Genomic DNA, 16,055 nt, shown 5'->3' on the forward strand with positions numbered 1-16,055 from the left:
TGTGGTCCTATGAATACAGCTTCTATCACTGCTTGCAAATATTTTTTACTTATTGTAGATGACTTCAGTAGAAAGATGTGGGTGTATTTTTTAAAAAATAAATCTGATGCTCTTAGTACCTTTCAGAAGTTTAAAACCTTAGTTGAAAAAGAATCTGGTTGTAATATCATGACCCTTAGGACCGACAATGGGGGGGGAATTTTGTTCCTCAGCTTTTGCCAACTTCTGTGATATTCATGGCATCAAACGTCAATTCACCACCCCTTACACTCCCCAGCAGAACAGTGTTGTCGAGCGTCGTAACCGCACGGTTGTTGAAATGGCTCGTTCCATGTTACAACACAGGAGTGTTCCAAACAAATTCTGGGCTGAAGCAGTATTTACTGCTGTTTATCTTCTTAACCGATCACCTACTCAGGCTGTTAAAGGGAAGACTCCTGAAGAAATGTGGTCTGGTCGTAAGCCTAAGATCAGTCATCTCAAAGTTTTTGGCTCAGTTGCATATGTTTGGATTCCATCTGCTAAGCGCTCTAAATTGGATTCCAAAAGTCAGAAACTCATGATGACAGGTTACAGTGATCATCACAAGGCCTATAGACTGATCGATATAGTCACTGGTCGTCTTAGCTTCAGTCGAGATGTAGTATTTGATGAAGACAGAGGATTCTTTCAGTCTTCTTCTTCTGAGCAGCGTTCTGAGGATCAGCCTCACAGTGTTCTTCTTCCAGTCAGTCCACCTGATGGGAGGGATGATGTAGCATCAGTATTTGATAATATGCTATCTGAGCTTCCTCTAGAAGCTAATCCTCCTCTTGCTGTCCCTATTGCTCTTGAACCTTCTCCACTTCCTTCTGATATTGGTTCCTCTACTCCTGATATAGGTTCTTCTTCTCTTCGGCCAAAATGGTGGGCTAAAACCATAGGTGATCTCCGGGATGATGAGCTCCTTGAAGGTAGAACTTCTAGACATAAGAACAGACAACAGTCTACAGTCAATTTTGCTCTTATGGCTAATCTGCACAGTATTTTTGAGCCTCAAACCTATTCAGAGGCTAAGGGTACATCTGAGTGGGAACAGGCTATGGAAGTTGAATTCCAGAGTCTTCAGAAGAATCACACCTGGACACTTTCTGATCTTCCTGCCGAAAAAAAGCGCATAGGCTGCAAATGGGTGTATAAAGTGAAATACAAAGCTGATGGAACCATAGACAAGTATAAAGCTCGTCTTGTGGCTCGAGGGTTCTCACAAAAGGAAGGCATCGATTATGAGGAGACTTTTGCTCCTACCGCCAAGATGAGTACCATAAGGCTTGTTCTTGCCCTAGCAGCTCAGTTCAATTGGAAAGTTCATCAGATGGATGTAAAGAGTGCTTTCCTAAATGGTGATCTTCAAGAAGAAGTCTACATGACGCAGCCTCCAGGATTCAAGGTTGCTGGTCAAGAACAGAAAGTGTGTCGGTTAGCTAAAGCAATCTATGGATTGAAACAAGCTCCTCGGGCTTGGTACATGAAAATTGATCAGTACCTGACAGATCAGGGTTTTCAGCGGAGCCCATCTGATGCAAACCTGTATATCAAGCATACTGGTGATGATATCTTGTTTGTGGTTGTCTATGTGGATGATCTTATCATTACTGGCAGCTCTGCACATTTGGTTCATGGGATCAAACAAGATCTATGCAGCACTTTTGAGATGACAGACTTGGGACTTCTTCATTACTGTCTGGGGGTGCAAGTGTGGCAGACTGAAAATCAGAGCTTTCTCTCTTAGTCCAAGTATGCCAAAAATCTTGTGGAAAGGTTCAGAATGCAGGATTGCAAACCGACCACGACTCCTATGGAACCAGGGCTCAAACTTTCAGCACAATCATCCTCTCCCCTTGTGGATGAAACTTTATTCAGGCAATTAGTGGGCAGTCTCATCTATCTTGCTGCTACCAGACCTGACATCAGTTTTGCAGTAAGCTACATTTCTCGCTTTATGTCAGCTCCTAAAACTGATCATTGGATAGCAGCAAAGCGGGTGCTACGATATGTGCGTGGTACTTCTGATTATGGCCTCTTATATACTCGCAGCTCCAACCCTATTCTCAGTGGCTACACTGACTCTGACTGGGCTGGTTCGGTTGATGACCGTAAATCTACAGCTGGGTATGTGTTCAGTCTAGGATCTGGTGCTGTTACTTGGACTAGTAAGAAGCAACAGGCAGTGGCTCTCTCCTCAACAAAAGCAGAGTATCGGGGAGCAGTTAAGGCATCCTGTGAGGCAGTTTGGCTTCGTCGTATGCTTGCAGATATGCATGTTTTCCAGACAGGGTCTACTCCTTTGTTTTGTGATAATCAGGGAGTGCTCAAACTTGCCAAGAATCCAGTCTTTCATGAACGAACAAAGCATGTGGAAACTCATTGCCACTACATTCGACAGCTAGTTGAAGATGGCTCAGTTCAGTTGCAATATGTTCCCACAACAGAGCAGCCCGCCGACATTTTCACCAAGCCTCTTGGTCCTGATAAATTTGTAAAATTCCGCGGGTCTATTGGTGTTGTAAATAGATTGAGCATTAAGGGAGGGTAGTAGAATATCTCTATTTAGTATTTAATGCTCAGTCTTTTAGCTGTTGCTATTTTTATTCTTTTAGCAGTTTCTTAGATGAAACTGTTTGTTTCTATATTCTACATAGAAACCTGATGTTTCTATTATTGTAAATATCCTTGTATTATCATTGAGTTGTTTGCTCCTGGTTAATTGAATTTTATTCAATATTCTTTCACATGCGTGCTTCGCACTGTTTTATCTGATAGGGTGAAAGATGCACACTTGTTGTTTCAACTTTTTAGATGAGGTTGTTGAAGAGGTGGGGGTGGCTAATGTTGTTCAAATCATCACAGATAATGCCTCTAACTATGTTCTTGTTGGTAAAATGTTAGAGGAAAAACACAAAACCATCTTTTGGACCCCATGTGCTGCACATTGCATAGACCTCATGCTTGAGGATATTGGTAAAATAGATTGGATCAAGAACATTGTAGAGCATGCCTAAAGCATAATAAAATATATCTACAATCAACCATGGATTTTGAACCTGATGAGGAAAAACACAGGGGGCAAGGATATTGTTAGACCTGCCATCAGTAGATTTGCAACTCATTTTTTTGCATTGCAATCTATTCTTTCCCAACATAGAAACTTGCAAAGGATGTTCTCCAGTGATGAATGGAATGAATGTCAATGGGCTCGCAAATAGGATGGCAAAGATGTGAGAAAGAAAGTTAATGAATAAATATTTTGGAAAAAGGCAACAAAGATTGTGAAAGTTGTCGAGCCATTGGTTAAGGTGTTGTGCTTTGTGGATGGGGAAATATTGACTATGGGCATCATTTATGAGTCTATGGATCAAGCAAAGGAGCAAATAGAGGCAACATACAAGGATAGAGTGGCTAAGTATGGGCCCATTTGGGAAATAATTGATCAAAGATGGAACAATCAACTCCATTGCCTTATACATGCAGTTGTTGTTGTTGTTGTTTTTTTTTGAACCTAAGGTATCATTATAAAGCTCTGGAGGCGGAAGCTTTGACTGGGGAGGTTAGAGAAGGATAGATTGAGTGCCTTGAGCACATGGTCCCTAAGGAGAGTGACTAGTTGGAGATACACCAATAGATCACTTGTTTCAGCAGAGCCACAAGTACCTTTGGCAAGAACCTAACAAGGATTGCAAGGGAAGCAAATGAGCCAGGTAAACAAACAATTTCAATTTTCAAATTCTTATTTTGTTAAATTGTTTATAATTTGAAAGTTGGATATAATTTGTTGAGCTAACTTATTACACAACTATGTTTTTTGCAGCACAATGGTGGGAGGCATTTGGTAGCCATTATCCTCAATTGCAAAAGTTTGCAATCCGTATTTTGAGTCAAACTTGTAATGCTTCTGGTTGTGGGTGCAATTGGCCTGTCTTTGAGAGGATTCACACGAAGAAGAGAAACCATTTGGAACAAAAACGGTTAAATGATCTAGTCTATGTCCAATACAACCTCTAGCTAATTCACAACCAATTCCTGAACAAAAGACCTGATACAGATCCCATTGTGTTGGAAGATATTGATCCAACATAAGATTGGGGAGTGGAGAGTCATCCAATAGAGTTTGATTCTGATGAGGATATTGGTCTTGATTTGGATTTAGAGATGGAGGCATTAGTTGAACATAATGTTCAGTTAAATGCAGATCAACTAGTACCAGGCCCAACACCATGTCCTCCAGTTGTAGGGACTTCTTCTACTCAGCCACGACGCAAGTGCATAGCTCTCCTATCTCAGCGTGTAGCTGCTGTGCCTGCTAATGCTACTACTTCTACAGTTGTAGTTGGAGATCGTGATGAGGAGGAGGAGCCATGGGTTTCCCTATCTAACTCTGATTCAGAGTCTGAGCTAGATGATGTTGGGTTCTCTAACAGTGGCCAGTTGTGACTAGTGACTAGTGATGTTTTGTTGTAGAGGCCATTTAGAGCCTCCTTGGTTATGTTTTTTTGTTTTGATCTCTATATATTACATGTATTGGACAGTGCACTAGGTGCCATTTTGATATAATGGATATATTCATGAGCCTACTTTGATCATATGTTGTCTTCTCTCTATATTCTAATGCTTTGTGTTTGGAAACATGAATGAAAATCTTTAAAATTATGTTTTTTTATTAAAAAATAAATATTTAATGTATTTTTTACAAAGACCGAGTCATTGAAATCAACTAGGTCGAGTCAATACCAAGTTGGAGTCAGAGTTGACCCTTGACTGGTTCAGATTCCGAGTTGGAGTTTTAAAACTATGCTCTAGACCAAGACCAATACCCTTCCAAGACTAAGTCAAACCTTCTTGATGATGTGCTTCCTTTGTCCAAGTCAAACCTAGTCAAATCTCTTCCACCTGCACAATTTCGATCCCCAGCTACATAATTTCAGCTTTCACTGTAGGTTTGAAATTTTCGACACCTGCAACAATTACTACTTCTACACGTGTCAGCAATTTTAGGGCTTTCAAGGCTTCCTTTGACCTTCGCTTTGGTTCATCCTCCTTCTAGGGCTTGTAGGTGACCTAATAGTCCTTTCTTCGACCTTCTTTCTGGAATTTCCTCAAGTTCGACTTTGTAGCTGCAAAACCCTTGCCTTCTTTTGCACGTGAGATAGAGAGAGAGAGAAATAGCCCAAACAATTCGTCCTTCGTCCTTCTATCCTTCTTCGCTAGCCTTTCTTCTGCTTCTCCTTTGCTCTGATGATGAGAAGTGAGTGAGTGTCCATAGAGGTCATGTTCCCTCCTATATATAAGCTTCCAAGGAGGACGGCATGCCCTAATGAGGCCAACTTCTTAGCTGCCATGCCAACTTGGTCTTGGAGGGTATTTTGACACTTCTAAATACAAAATTAATTCTTTTGACATGTTACAATGTGTCCAGTGGGGTCTTCTTCATATGACAATGACTTTATTGACTTCTTGACACTAGGACAAACCCTAAAAGCACTCAATGTGTGCTTGGCCTCTAAGTAAAAGAACTTGAGCATGAAACCCATGCTACAATAATAATAATAATTTTTCTTTCTATTTACAATATACAAGAATCAAGAGTACATTTCATATTTATGAAGACCAAACCTAGTTACACATTTCAAGACATACATGGCAAAATCTTCTTCCAACTTGGAGGATACTTTGTCTATCTCTGCAGATGCCGTCATCTAATCCTGCTTCTCTTGCTTGTCCTTCTTCCTTTGAGGACACTGAGTACTGCAGTGGCCAAAATCGCCACACCTAAAGCACTTGACCTTAGATAGATCCTTCTTTTTCTTCTTCTCCCCCTATGAACCCTGTTCTCGACTAAGACCCTTTGATGCAAGGGCCACATTATCTTCCTCCTTCACACCTTTCGATCCTTTGCTATTGCTGCTGCTGATGGAGGTCTTCATAAGTGCTTGCCTCATCTCCTCCTGCTGTAGGTCTGACCACATCCTGTCCCACCTTGGTAATGTATCTCGTCCTAGAATGCCTTGGACAAATATTTCCCAATCCTCGGAGACACGGTTCAGGGCCAAATGCACAAGTTCTTTATCTTGAGGCGCTTCTCCTACGACTATAAGTTGATCCCAAATTTTCTGAATTCTGGTGAGAAAGGGATCAATGCTTTTACCCTTATGCATCTTGATGTTCCACAACTTCTCCTTCAGAAACATCTTCCGCTTCTCAGAAGGATTCTGATATAACCCTGCGAGAGCATCCCACATCTCTTTCGCAGTGTTCTTGCTAGTTATGTGTGAGACAATGTGATCTCGAACTCCATTGATAATCATCCGCTTTGCCTTGGCCATTTCCTTTCTAAGGTTCTCTAGCTGCTACTGATCAATAGGTTTTGCCACAACGTTCTCTGCATAAGTGTTCAGACCATGCTCATCAAGGAGAAAGGACATCCCGACCTTCCAAATGACATCGCTGGAGGCACCATCCAATCTGTCTTGATCTCTAAGCCTGATTGTGGCCATCTCTGAAAAAAATGCAAAACTAGAATATCCTCCTGTTTCCCTGCTCCACTGCCTGTTCTAAAACTTGCACTCCCTCCTGGAATGCGCAAAACTGCTCCTTCTACCTTGCTCTACCTTAGCGGCTTTCTGGAACCACTCGCTCAGCCTTCTCGAATGTCCCTTTTCTGGAAAATTAGCACATGAACTGTGACCCCAACAACTTGAACTGGCTAGTCTGGTAGACTCGTATGGTCTTCTGAAACTAATTATGGATCTCCTCTAGAAACTAGAACTGGAAACCCTCTAGGAAAATCTGAAACTTCCTATTAATTAACCACTTTTCCTAAGTTGGACTTGGGAAATTTTTAATTATGGTCAATTAATTTAATTGAGCCATCTATAGGTGGAATTTCCAGAAACCATTTTTGGGTTTTGGAGAACTCTTGTGTTTTAGCCTCTTCACAATGTTTCGAGACTAGAACACCATCCAATGCTACAAAAACTAACAGGGGGATGGAAACACCTAGTAGGGTTGTTGACCTAACTATCCCTAATATAAATGAGGTAACTTGTGTTGAGAAAACTAGTGGTAGCTAGATTAGGTGATTTCTCTTACTTTGATAACTGTTTGTAATGTATTTTTACTTTAACTAGATTAGCTTCTTCTTCAACTTGATTATTAATGTGTTTTCTATCATCAAATAGCTACCAAATAATAAAGAACAATAACACAAGAGGACACAAGATATTGACTATCAACCAGGGCCAAAACCTTTACTCTTGAGAAGAAAACCCACAAGAACTCTTCTCTTGTTATAAAACTTCAAATGAAGAATTCCAAGATCTATGACCCTTGACCAAGACCCCTCCAAGACCAAGTCAAAACTCTTCCTTGAAGAACTAACTTCTCACAAAGTCAACCTATGTCAAACTTGCCTTATGACAACAACAACTTCTTCCTTGACCAAGATTTCGGACTTGCAACTTTTCGCTGTAATTTTCAGCCCTTGCTGTAGAAACCCTAGGTGGCATGTGTGAGGGAATTATGGTGACTTTAGCTTCTTTTATTCTTTGCTAGGGAAACCTTCTCTTCCTTGATTACTTGTCTTGCAAACTTGACTTCTTGTCACAGAAATTTCGACTTCTTTTGCAACTTGTCCTTACTGCAACAAGGTGATGCCCTAGATCTTTGAAGGGATGTAGCCCAAAACAAATCAAAATTTCGTTTTTGTTCTACTTGTTTCTCCTTCTTTTCCTCGCTTTTCTTTAGGTCTTCTTATCTTGTTGATCGAACTTGTATGCTTCATGGATCTCCTTTGAGTGAGACCGAGTGCTTCTATATATAGGCTTCTTGGAGTGACCTAAGAGGTTGACTTGTTTCTCTTTGTAGGTCGACTTGTCATCTTATGAAGGCCGACTTGTTGTAGTACTATGACAAGGTCTTGGAGGGGTCTTTGTCTCTAATTTTGACTCAATTAAATTTTCCCTTTACAATATACAACATGCCCAAAAGGGTCTTCCATACATGACAATGACTCAATTGACTCGTTGACTTAATGACAAGCCCTAGAGGCACTCAATGGGTGCTTGACCTATAAAAATAAATTTTCCTTGACCATGAAACCATGCCTCAAGAATGACAATAATAAATTTAATTTTCTCTTTACATCAAATACATAAAATGATTACATATGTCATTATGAAGACCGAACCTAGTTACATATTTTAACTTGTTTACATGTCTTGATTTAGTTAGACATTTGAAGGTGAGTTATGTTTGAAGTATCCTTGTGCCCTAATGGTCCATTATGATGCATTAATGGTTATTGTCCCTAATGATTGTTGATTTCACTTGATGATGAGAGGTTTTTATTAGGTGGTGGTATCACAACAACAAAGACCCCTTGAGAATTGGTCTTCATCCCATTTAGTGGCACTCCAAATGTAGTTGTGCCCTATCTAGAGAGTGGTTCTAACCCTGATGATGCAACATTGCACCTCTAGAGATGAGCGTTGGGCTATAAGATGATTTCACATGGTACTTGACTCTCATGAGTACCCCCAGATGCTAAAATGCTAAGCCACTTATGGTTTGGTGTTGGACTCATTAATGATGTGCCCAGATGGACCCATGATGCCCCTAGGCTAGCCTTGACACTGTTTGCTCCATAACCTAGATGGTGATTGGTTATCCTTAAGATGACATGGGAGGGCTTGCACATCACTTTTAGACCCCAACACTTGAGCATGAGATGACACATCAATTGTTTTGATCCTATAAGGGTGATGTAGGACACAATGGTGATGACGTGATGGTTTTGGATGCACTTTTGGAGGCATACCCATTGCACTTTGAGTTATTTTTAAAGTATGGAATACTCATGATCCATTTTGTTACTTGCTTATGGCACCTTGAGCATTTATGGAGGATGACATCATAGTAGGGGACATTATTTCCCAGACATGTCGGCTATGTTGGCATTTATTGTTATGTTTTTTGAGCAATGTTGAGGTCGGCTTGTGACCTCATACTTGTTGAACACATAAGCAAACTTGTTTTAGGGCTTTGCTTGTAAAATTATGAAAGCAAGTCTTGTTAGATCTCATATAAATAGAGGTAGCTTTATTTAATTTTTCATAATGAACATTCATCCCTCTTCTCTTCCAAAAGAGTGGGAATTTTGTCTCTTGTCTCTATTTTGGGTCGAAATGTGATCTTTCATGGTGCGAAATCTCTTGAAGATACTTCCCTGAGATTCATTGAAGTGTTTCTCTTGGAAAATTTTATAAGTTTAACAGATATGTTCCATATTTTGCATGTTGTATTTGTGTAGTAGGGTTTATATAAATTGATCTTGAAATCTTGTTCCTTTATGACATGTAAAACTGTTTTCTTGGAAACCTTTAAGGGAACTCCGAGTGTGCATCTCTTAAATTTAAAATTTCCCCTCACAGGAAAAAATGCTAGGGTCTTGAAAGTGGACGCCTTAACCAATCCCCCTTACTTCAACGAGGCCATTTTCGTTTATCTTTGTCCTAGAAGATTCCATCAAGCCCATATAGAACAAGGCACTATTCATAGTTGTGTTGATCATCCATCTTTAGTATTAAATTTCTCCTCTCATTTTCTTAGATACCCAAAGTTAAGGCTAGGGTTTTATGCGAAATAGTGCTAAAAAGTGATTTATGTAGGTGTAATATTGGCCATAAAGTAGGAAATACATTTAATAATCATATAAAAGCAAAGTCTAGCATTACTTGCATGTTAAACTCCTCTTTTAGGGCTGATGTCATCACCCCCTTGCTGTCTATGCATAGTTTCAGTCAAAATTTCTCTATAAACTCTATATCCTAAGCATCTATTTGAAGGTCTTGCATCCTTTGTTGATTAAACATTTAAAGTCCGTTTCTTTTGGCTTTCATATGACGTTGTTTTCCTTATCATTGAAAATCTGCAAAACCCTAACTTATAGCAGCCCTCTAATTGGTCTAGGAATAAAGTATCTGAACTTTGGCATAGAATATTTAAGCGTTCTAGGCTCCTTCAGTGCTATATCTCCTTGCTGTTTATGCAGTGTCAGTCATAAAACTTCTGTATACAGTGTACACTCTATATCCTAAGCATCTATTTGAAGGTCTTGCATCCTTTGTTCATTAATCATGTAAAGGCCTTTTCTTTTGGCTTTCATATGACATTGTTTGCCATCTCATTTAAAATCTGCAAAACCCTAACTTATAGCATCCCTCTAATTGGTCTAAGAATAAAGTATGTAAACTTTGACATAGAATATTTAAGCCTTCTAGGCTCTTTCGGTACTATACCCCAATTAGCACACATCTTATTATTCACCTCAAGCCATTCTCATTGAACATCCTTTAGGTGAGCATTCAGGGAAGCATCCCTTCTAGTCAAACATCATTAAAGAGCAGGAGGAGGTTGCTGAGATGACAGTGGCAACCGATCTCTTGTTGCTCTAAGGTCTGGTTCCACCTAGTGGGGCTTTGCACTAGGCCTGCTAGATTTTGCAGCAACAGTAGTACTAGAAGAAAATATTTGACAGTTTCTGACCTCTTTTAGACCAGGGAATCGATTTTTAGAAAAGTGCATTGCTCTTATACAGGGAGGTCTTGCAGGCTATCTCTTTCCTCCAACCTCTAGAATGCTTGTTTGAAGGTCTAGAGATAAGGGGGGATTTCCTCTTAAGCATGGAGGAAATCAAGAGTACATTATATTTTCTGTATGTTTTTACATGATAACATTTTGTGTCAGTTGTTTTGCTAGCATTCCTTGTTAGTCATTTATCATATACAGTGGTCGAGATACTGAATTTTAATTTGTTATTCTTCTATGAGCTCATTTGGTAAGTGATTCTCGAGTTACCAAAGAGGATGACCTATAAATTTTGGTATTTAATCTTAATATACGTTCTTTCAAAGAAGCTTAATGTAATTCTCCTATTCTTCATCCTACTTGTTCTGTGAGACCAGTGTATGTGCACTCTTAGAAGAGGTTTTTTGGCTTATTATTGTCATAGGCTCACTAAGTTGTGGCCTGCTTGTCTGTTGATTTGACCTTCTTAGTGTGGGTTGATTTGGCTCTTCAGATACTGTGCTGTCATTTTGGGTTCAAGTCAGCCTTGATTAGCATTAATAGACCATAGAAATGAGCTCGAGCCTTGTATTTTTCAGGGTGTCATAAATGATTTGCTTAAATAATGGGTCCTTTTATGTGATCCATAAAAAGAGATTTTTTGTATATTTGAATTTGGCTTCCTCTGATCATGATGAGGCTACTATGCCCAGATTTAGCATAACAGGGGAACATTAGCACCATTCAATTAGGTTACCTTCAGGCTTCAGCTAAGCAGCTGCAAGTGGAGGCATCTATTCTGCCAAAGTCTCTTGGGATTCGCATGTGGCCCCACCTGTCATGTGCACTAGCACACATCCATGAACATGAGCACAAGCACTATAATGGCACTTTGTGAGACCTGAACCCTGGTGGGGGCTATATTAGCTACCTGCTCTCACCAACCTGGCAAGGAACTGTTGACATATATAGAATTTTAAGTGACCTACTCTCATTAAAATGCAAGAATGGAAGATTTTGTTTTAATATTCATGTAGCGGCATGCTTTTCAAGTTTCTACAGTATTCAAGTGAACACTAAACGTTGCTGCTAACATTTAATTGATATATGGTGTTGTAACTAGGGCCTTGTGTGTTGGTGATTAATATTTAGCTTTTCTCATTTTTGCAGATATGATGATGTATGGCAGGTCGTTAAGGAGATGGAAAGGAAAATTGGATCTGATTCTGTAACTCTTTCTTTTCTCATAACTGTTATGAGGAAAAGTGGTCAGAATGCTAAAGAAGTTTGGCAGTCTTTTAACAGGATGTCCAAAAGTGGAGTGAAAATGAGCTCTGAGATATTTGGCTCTCTTATCAAATCCTTTTGCAATGAGGGCCTCACAAAAGAAGCCCTTGTCATTTTATCTGAGATGGAGAAGCATGGCTTTAAGCCCAATGACATCATTTATAACACCTTAATTGATACTTACGCTAAAACGAATCAACTAGAAGAAGCCGAAGGTTTGTTTCTTGAAATGAAGGAGAGAGATTTACATCCAACAGTTTCTACTTATAATACCCTTGTTGATGCCTATAGCAAGAGAGGTCAATATGAAGTCGTGGAAGAGCTAATGGAGGAGATGGAGCAATCAGGATTGAAACCTGATGTTTTGACATTTACTTGTTTGCTATGTGCTTATGGGAGGCGGAAAAAAATGGGTGATAAGGCTACTGATGCTTTCATAAGAATGAGAAAACAAGGGTTACTTCCTACATCTCAATCATATACTGCTCTCATTCATGTCTATTCTGTGTGTAGCTGGTACGAAAAAGCTTATATTACATTTGAGAAGATGACAAAGGAAGGACTTCAACCCTCAATAGAAACGTATACAACTTTACTAGATTGTTATAGGCGGGCAGGTGATACTCAGAAACTAATGGAGATATGGAAACTGATGATAAACAAAGGCATCAAAGGGACAAGAGTAACATTTAATATCCTTGTTGATGGATTTGCTAAGAAAGGGCGCTACTGCGAAGCTAGGGATGTGATATTTGAATTTGGAAAGTTGGGTCTAAAGCCACATGTAATGACATACAACATGCTCATCAATGCATATGCACGTGGTGGAAGGCTCTCAAAGTGCCCTCAAGTTTTAAATGAGATGAAAGCTGCTGGATTGAAGCCAGATTCTTACACATATTCCACTCTTATCTATGCTTTCTTCCGAGTCAGTGATTTTAGGAAAGCTTTTTACTATCATAAAGAGATGATAAAAAACAATCAAGTTTCAGATTCTATGTCATATGCAAAAATGAAAGCTGTTCTGGATCTAAATCGCACATTAAAAAGTAAAAGAGACAGGAGAGCTGTGTTGGGTCGAATTAGAAAGCAAATAGGTCTTCCAAGTAGGAATAGGTCCTCAAAGGAGTTTTGGAAAAACAAGGAAAGACCCACAAATACAGTTACAAATTGAATTATGATTTAGCTTCTCTTTTCTTGGTATTTTTCTCACAGACTTAAAATGTATTATTTAGATCAGACAATTGAAAAGAGTATTGCCTTTTAAATTTTTGTTAGGTAACTCTTTCTTCAAGTTTCTTGTTTAACATAGTTCACATTCTTGGTACATCCCATATAGGTTTGATCTCATGCCACATTGCAGAAGTGGCTAATCTTGACCACGTTGAGTGTGCCTTTCGAGACTTGAAATTCATTTCACACTATAATACAAAGTACTTCCATTCATAATACAGTTCAATCTAGTCCCTTTAGTAACTCTCATGTCATTTGCATGTGCACGAGAATGTGCGGATGTGTGAATGTATTTTATTGTGCTTGTAATGATTGACTTCTCCCAGTGGCGAATGCATTAAGTTTTTCACTAAGAAAACTCTATGCCAAGCTGTCTATATCATCAAATAAATTGCTCAGTGATAGCATAAATCAACTCACAGATGTGGCAGAACTGTTTAAATAGCAGTGCGTGAATATGCATATTCTTGAGTTGAAATGCAAAATGTTTCTAATGCACAATAATTTTAGCTTGATTTATGTATAATATACTTTCAGGAACATCCTTCCATCTTAAATAAATGTTGACAAAACCAAAGATGAGCATCAACATAGTAACATGAGGCAATTTTTAACAATGGAACCTTCAGCAGTTGTTCAAGTACACAAATACTTGGATTTTACCACTAAAAATAACTAAAAGATGAGCAGTCTTATGACGCTTGGAGGAAGATGGAAAGTTCAGTATCCATTGGTAAACAAGTGGAGCGAGTTGGCATGCATATGTGGATGGGGACCTCATCATGTAAAATGGGAAATGTTCTTAAAGAGTGCTAGAGAGAGCTTTTCCTACGGGACTGAAAGTGAAAGGTACACTTCCCTAAGAGATGCTACTAGCAAAATGCATTTGTACGTGATGGAAATACTAGCCAAATAAGCACATTTCATGGAGATTTAAACTTGTCTCTATAGGAGAAATTGGCTGCTCGAATCAGCAATGCCAAATGGCAAGAATTGTCACAATTAATGATGCAACTGGATGGAAATTCCAAAGCTGGGAAAAATGTGAAAGAGGCCAAGCAGCATTCCCATTTACAGAAAATTGATTTGGAAAGTAAACTTGTTAACCAAGAAGATGGAATGCTATTAGACAAATTATGACTGACCCAAACAGTAAGTACACCTATTTAATATGTACATGAAGGCCTCAAGTCCCGACTCAAATACATAATAAGAGTATATCTAAGAAGCATGCACAATTCCCGAGACACTGTTGGAGGAACACTTGTGTGAAAAATATCTCTTAGGATTTGTTGATATCGCAGAGCATGTTTGTCTAGATTCAATGAGCTCAGTGGGAGATTCATTTGATCTTGAATGCTATAATTCTGCTAGTGCTTCAATAAATCCACATTTTTACTTGTATCATTCTTTTCTCCAAACTCTAAATATCTTATTTTTTTTCTTTAGACAAATAATTTTTGTATTGATGGCCTGTGGCCCACATTTTCCAAAGGGTTGTATCATTTGGCTGTCTTTATTCCTCCTTTGTTCACAAGGACTGCATTTTTCTTAAATTTCTGTTCTAACAATATACATACCCCTTAGATATAACAATCACTATGCAGCTATGTGCATTTAGGGGGTGGGGAAATGACAAGATGAACCCTTCCCCTCCCCCATGATTGTGTTGATTTTCTAGTGCTATATAGACGACACAATTTTTTGCAACTGATAATTACTTCCAATGATATATGATATTATTTTAGTGCAGTCCAGAATATTGTCAAGCAATTGAACTAAGAAAACTCAATAGTAAATGCAATGAAACAATAAAGATCACAATAGAAAAGCCATGCACAGTAGACACCAAAATTTTGCCCCGGGAAACCCAAACTTAGGAGAAAATCCAACAATATTTTTTAGGAGAAGTTGTTCAATTCAACAATAGTACAATTTGATAATCTTAAGTCAAACTTGTTCAACCCAAACCAAAATCACAGCATTGGCCAAACCTGGTCAAACAAGTTGAAATTCAGCCTTTTGCAAACGCTAATCAACTGTTGGTCAAACTTGGTCAAACTGGTGAAATTTGACCTATGATAGCTAATCAACTTCTGGTCAAACCTGGTCAAACAAGCCAAACTTTGACCTTCTGCAACAGCTGGTCAATTCAGTCAAACTTCCGAGAAGTATCTCGGTTAATTGTCCAAAATCTCAGTCAACTTTTCCTAGAAAAATTTTGGTCAACAACCTGAAACTTGGTCAACTCTGCCCATAAAAAGTTCAGTCAACTGCCGAGAAACTTGGTCAACTAGGCCTAGAAATGATCTGTCAACTCCTCTTTTCTGCGGTCAAATTTCCCTAGAAAAATCGGTTAAACAGGTCTCAGAAATCTTTATTCAATGCTGGTCAACACATCAAATACTGGTCAAACTTTGGATCTTCTCTCTCCTCTCTCAAACTTTGGATCAGAACAGAAGATATGTTGTTGTTGAATGAGTAAAGTTGAGTAGTTACACTTATATTAGTCAAGTGGGGTGACTTTTGAACAAAAGTCACACCCCTTCACTTGTGGGGTCGACATGTCATTTGGGGCCTACATGTCCTCCAAAATTTATAATTTATAATTTAAATTTAATTTTCTTTTTCTTTTTAGGGCCAACATATGTCGTTGGGGAATACCTCCCGCAATTACCCGAAAAACATCAGGTTATACTCATGTAAATATTCCTAGTGTGAATCCCATGAATCTGTTGTTGTCTTTGTTGACCCACACATTGGTTTATGATCTCATTACTTTACCTTGACATTTGGGGGATTTTGTTGCTGATGGCAGGGACTACATCCACAAGCTCGTATTTTAATATTGCATACCCATTGCAGAGCATGACCAACTTCTAATCCCCGTCTTGAGTCATACACCACACCTCTCTTTTTATGGAATTATTTGTTCC

The 16,055-nt window shown here is 38.9% G+C and overlaps 1 protein-coding gene across 1 annotated transcript in view; it reads left to right on the plus strand.

The window, feature by feature from the left end:
* EMB1006 (Pentatricopeptide repeat (PPR) superfamily protein) overlaps positions 1-13,337 on the plus strand; it is a 77,504-nt gene extending 64,167 nt beyond the window's left edge. The window contains exon 2 of the mRNA XM_089385387.1: positions 11,770-13,337. Within this exon, the coding sequence (XP_089241513.1) occupies positions 11,770-13,060 (1,291 nt within the window). The 3' untranslated portion in view covers positions 13,061-13,337. The remainder of the gene's footprint in view (positions 1-11,769) is intronic.
* Positions 13,338-16,055: the final 2,718 nt, after the last annotated feature.

Source organism: Pinus tabuliformis, chromosome Q (genome assembly GCF_031772625.1).
Source record: "Pinus tabuliformis cultivar Carrire ecotype Pingquan chromosome Q, CPIR1, whole genome shotgun sequence".
In the NCBI taxonomy this organism is placed as follows: domain Eukaryota; kingdom Viridiplantae; phylum Streptophyta; class Pinopsida; order Pinales; family Pinaceae; genus Pinus; species Pinus tabuliformis.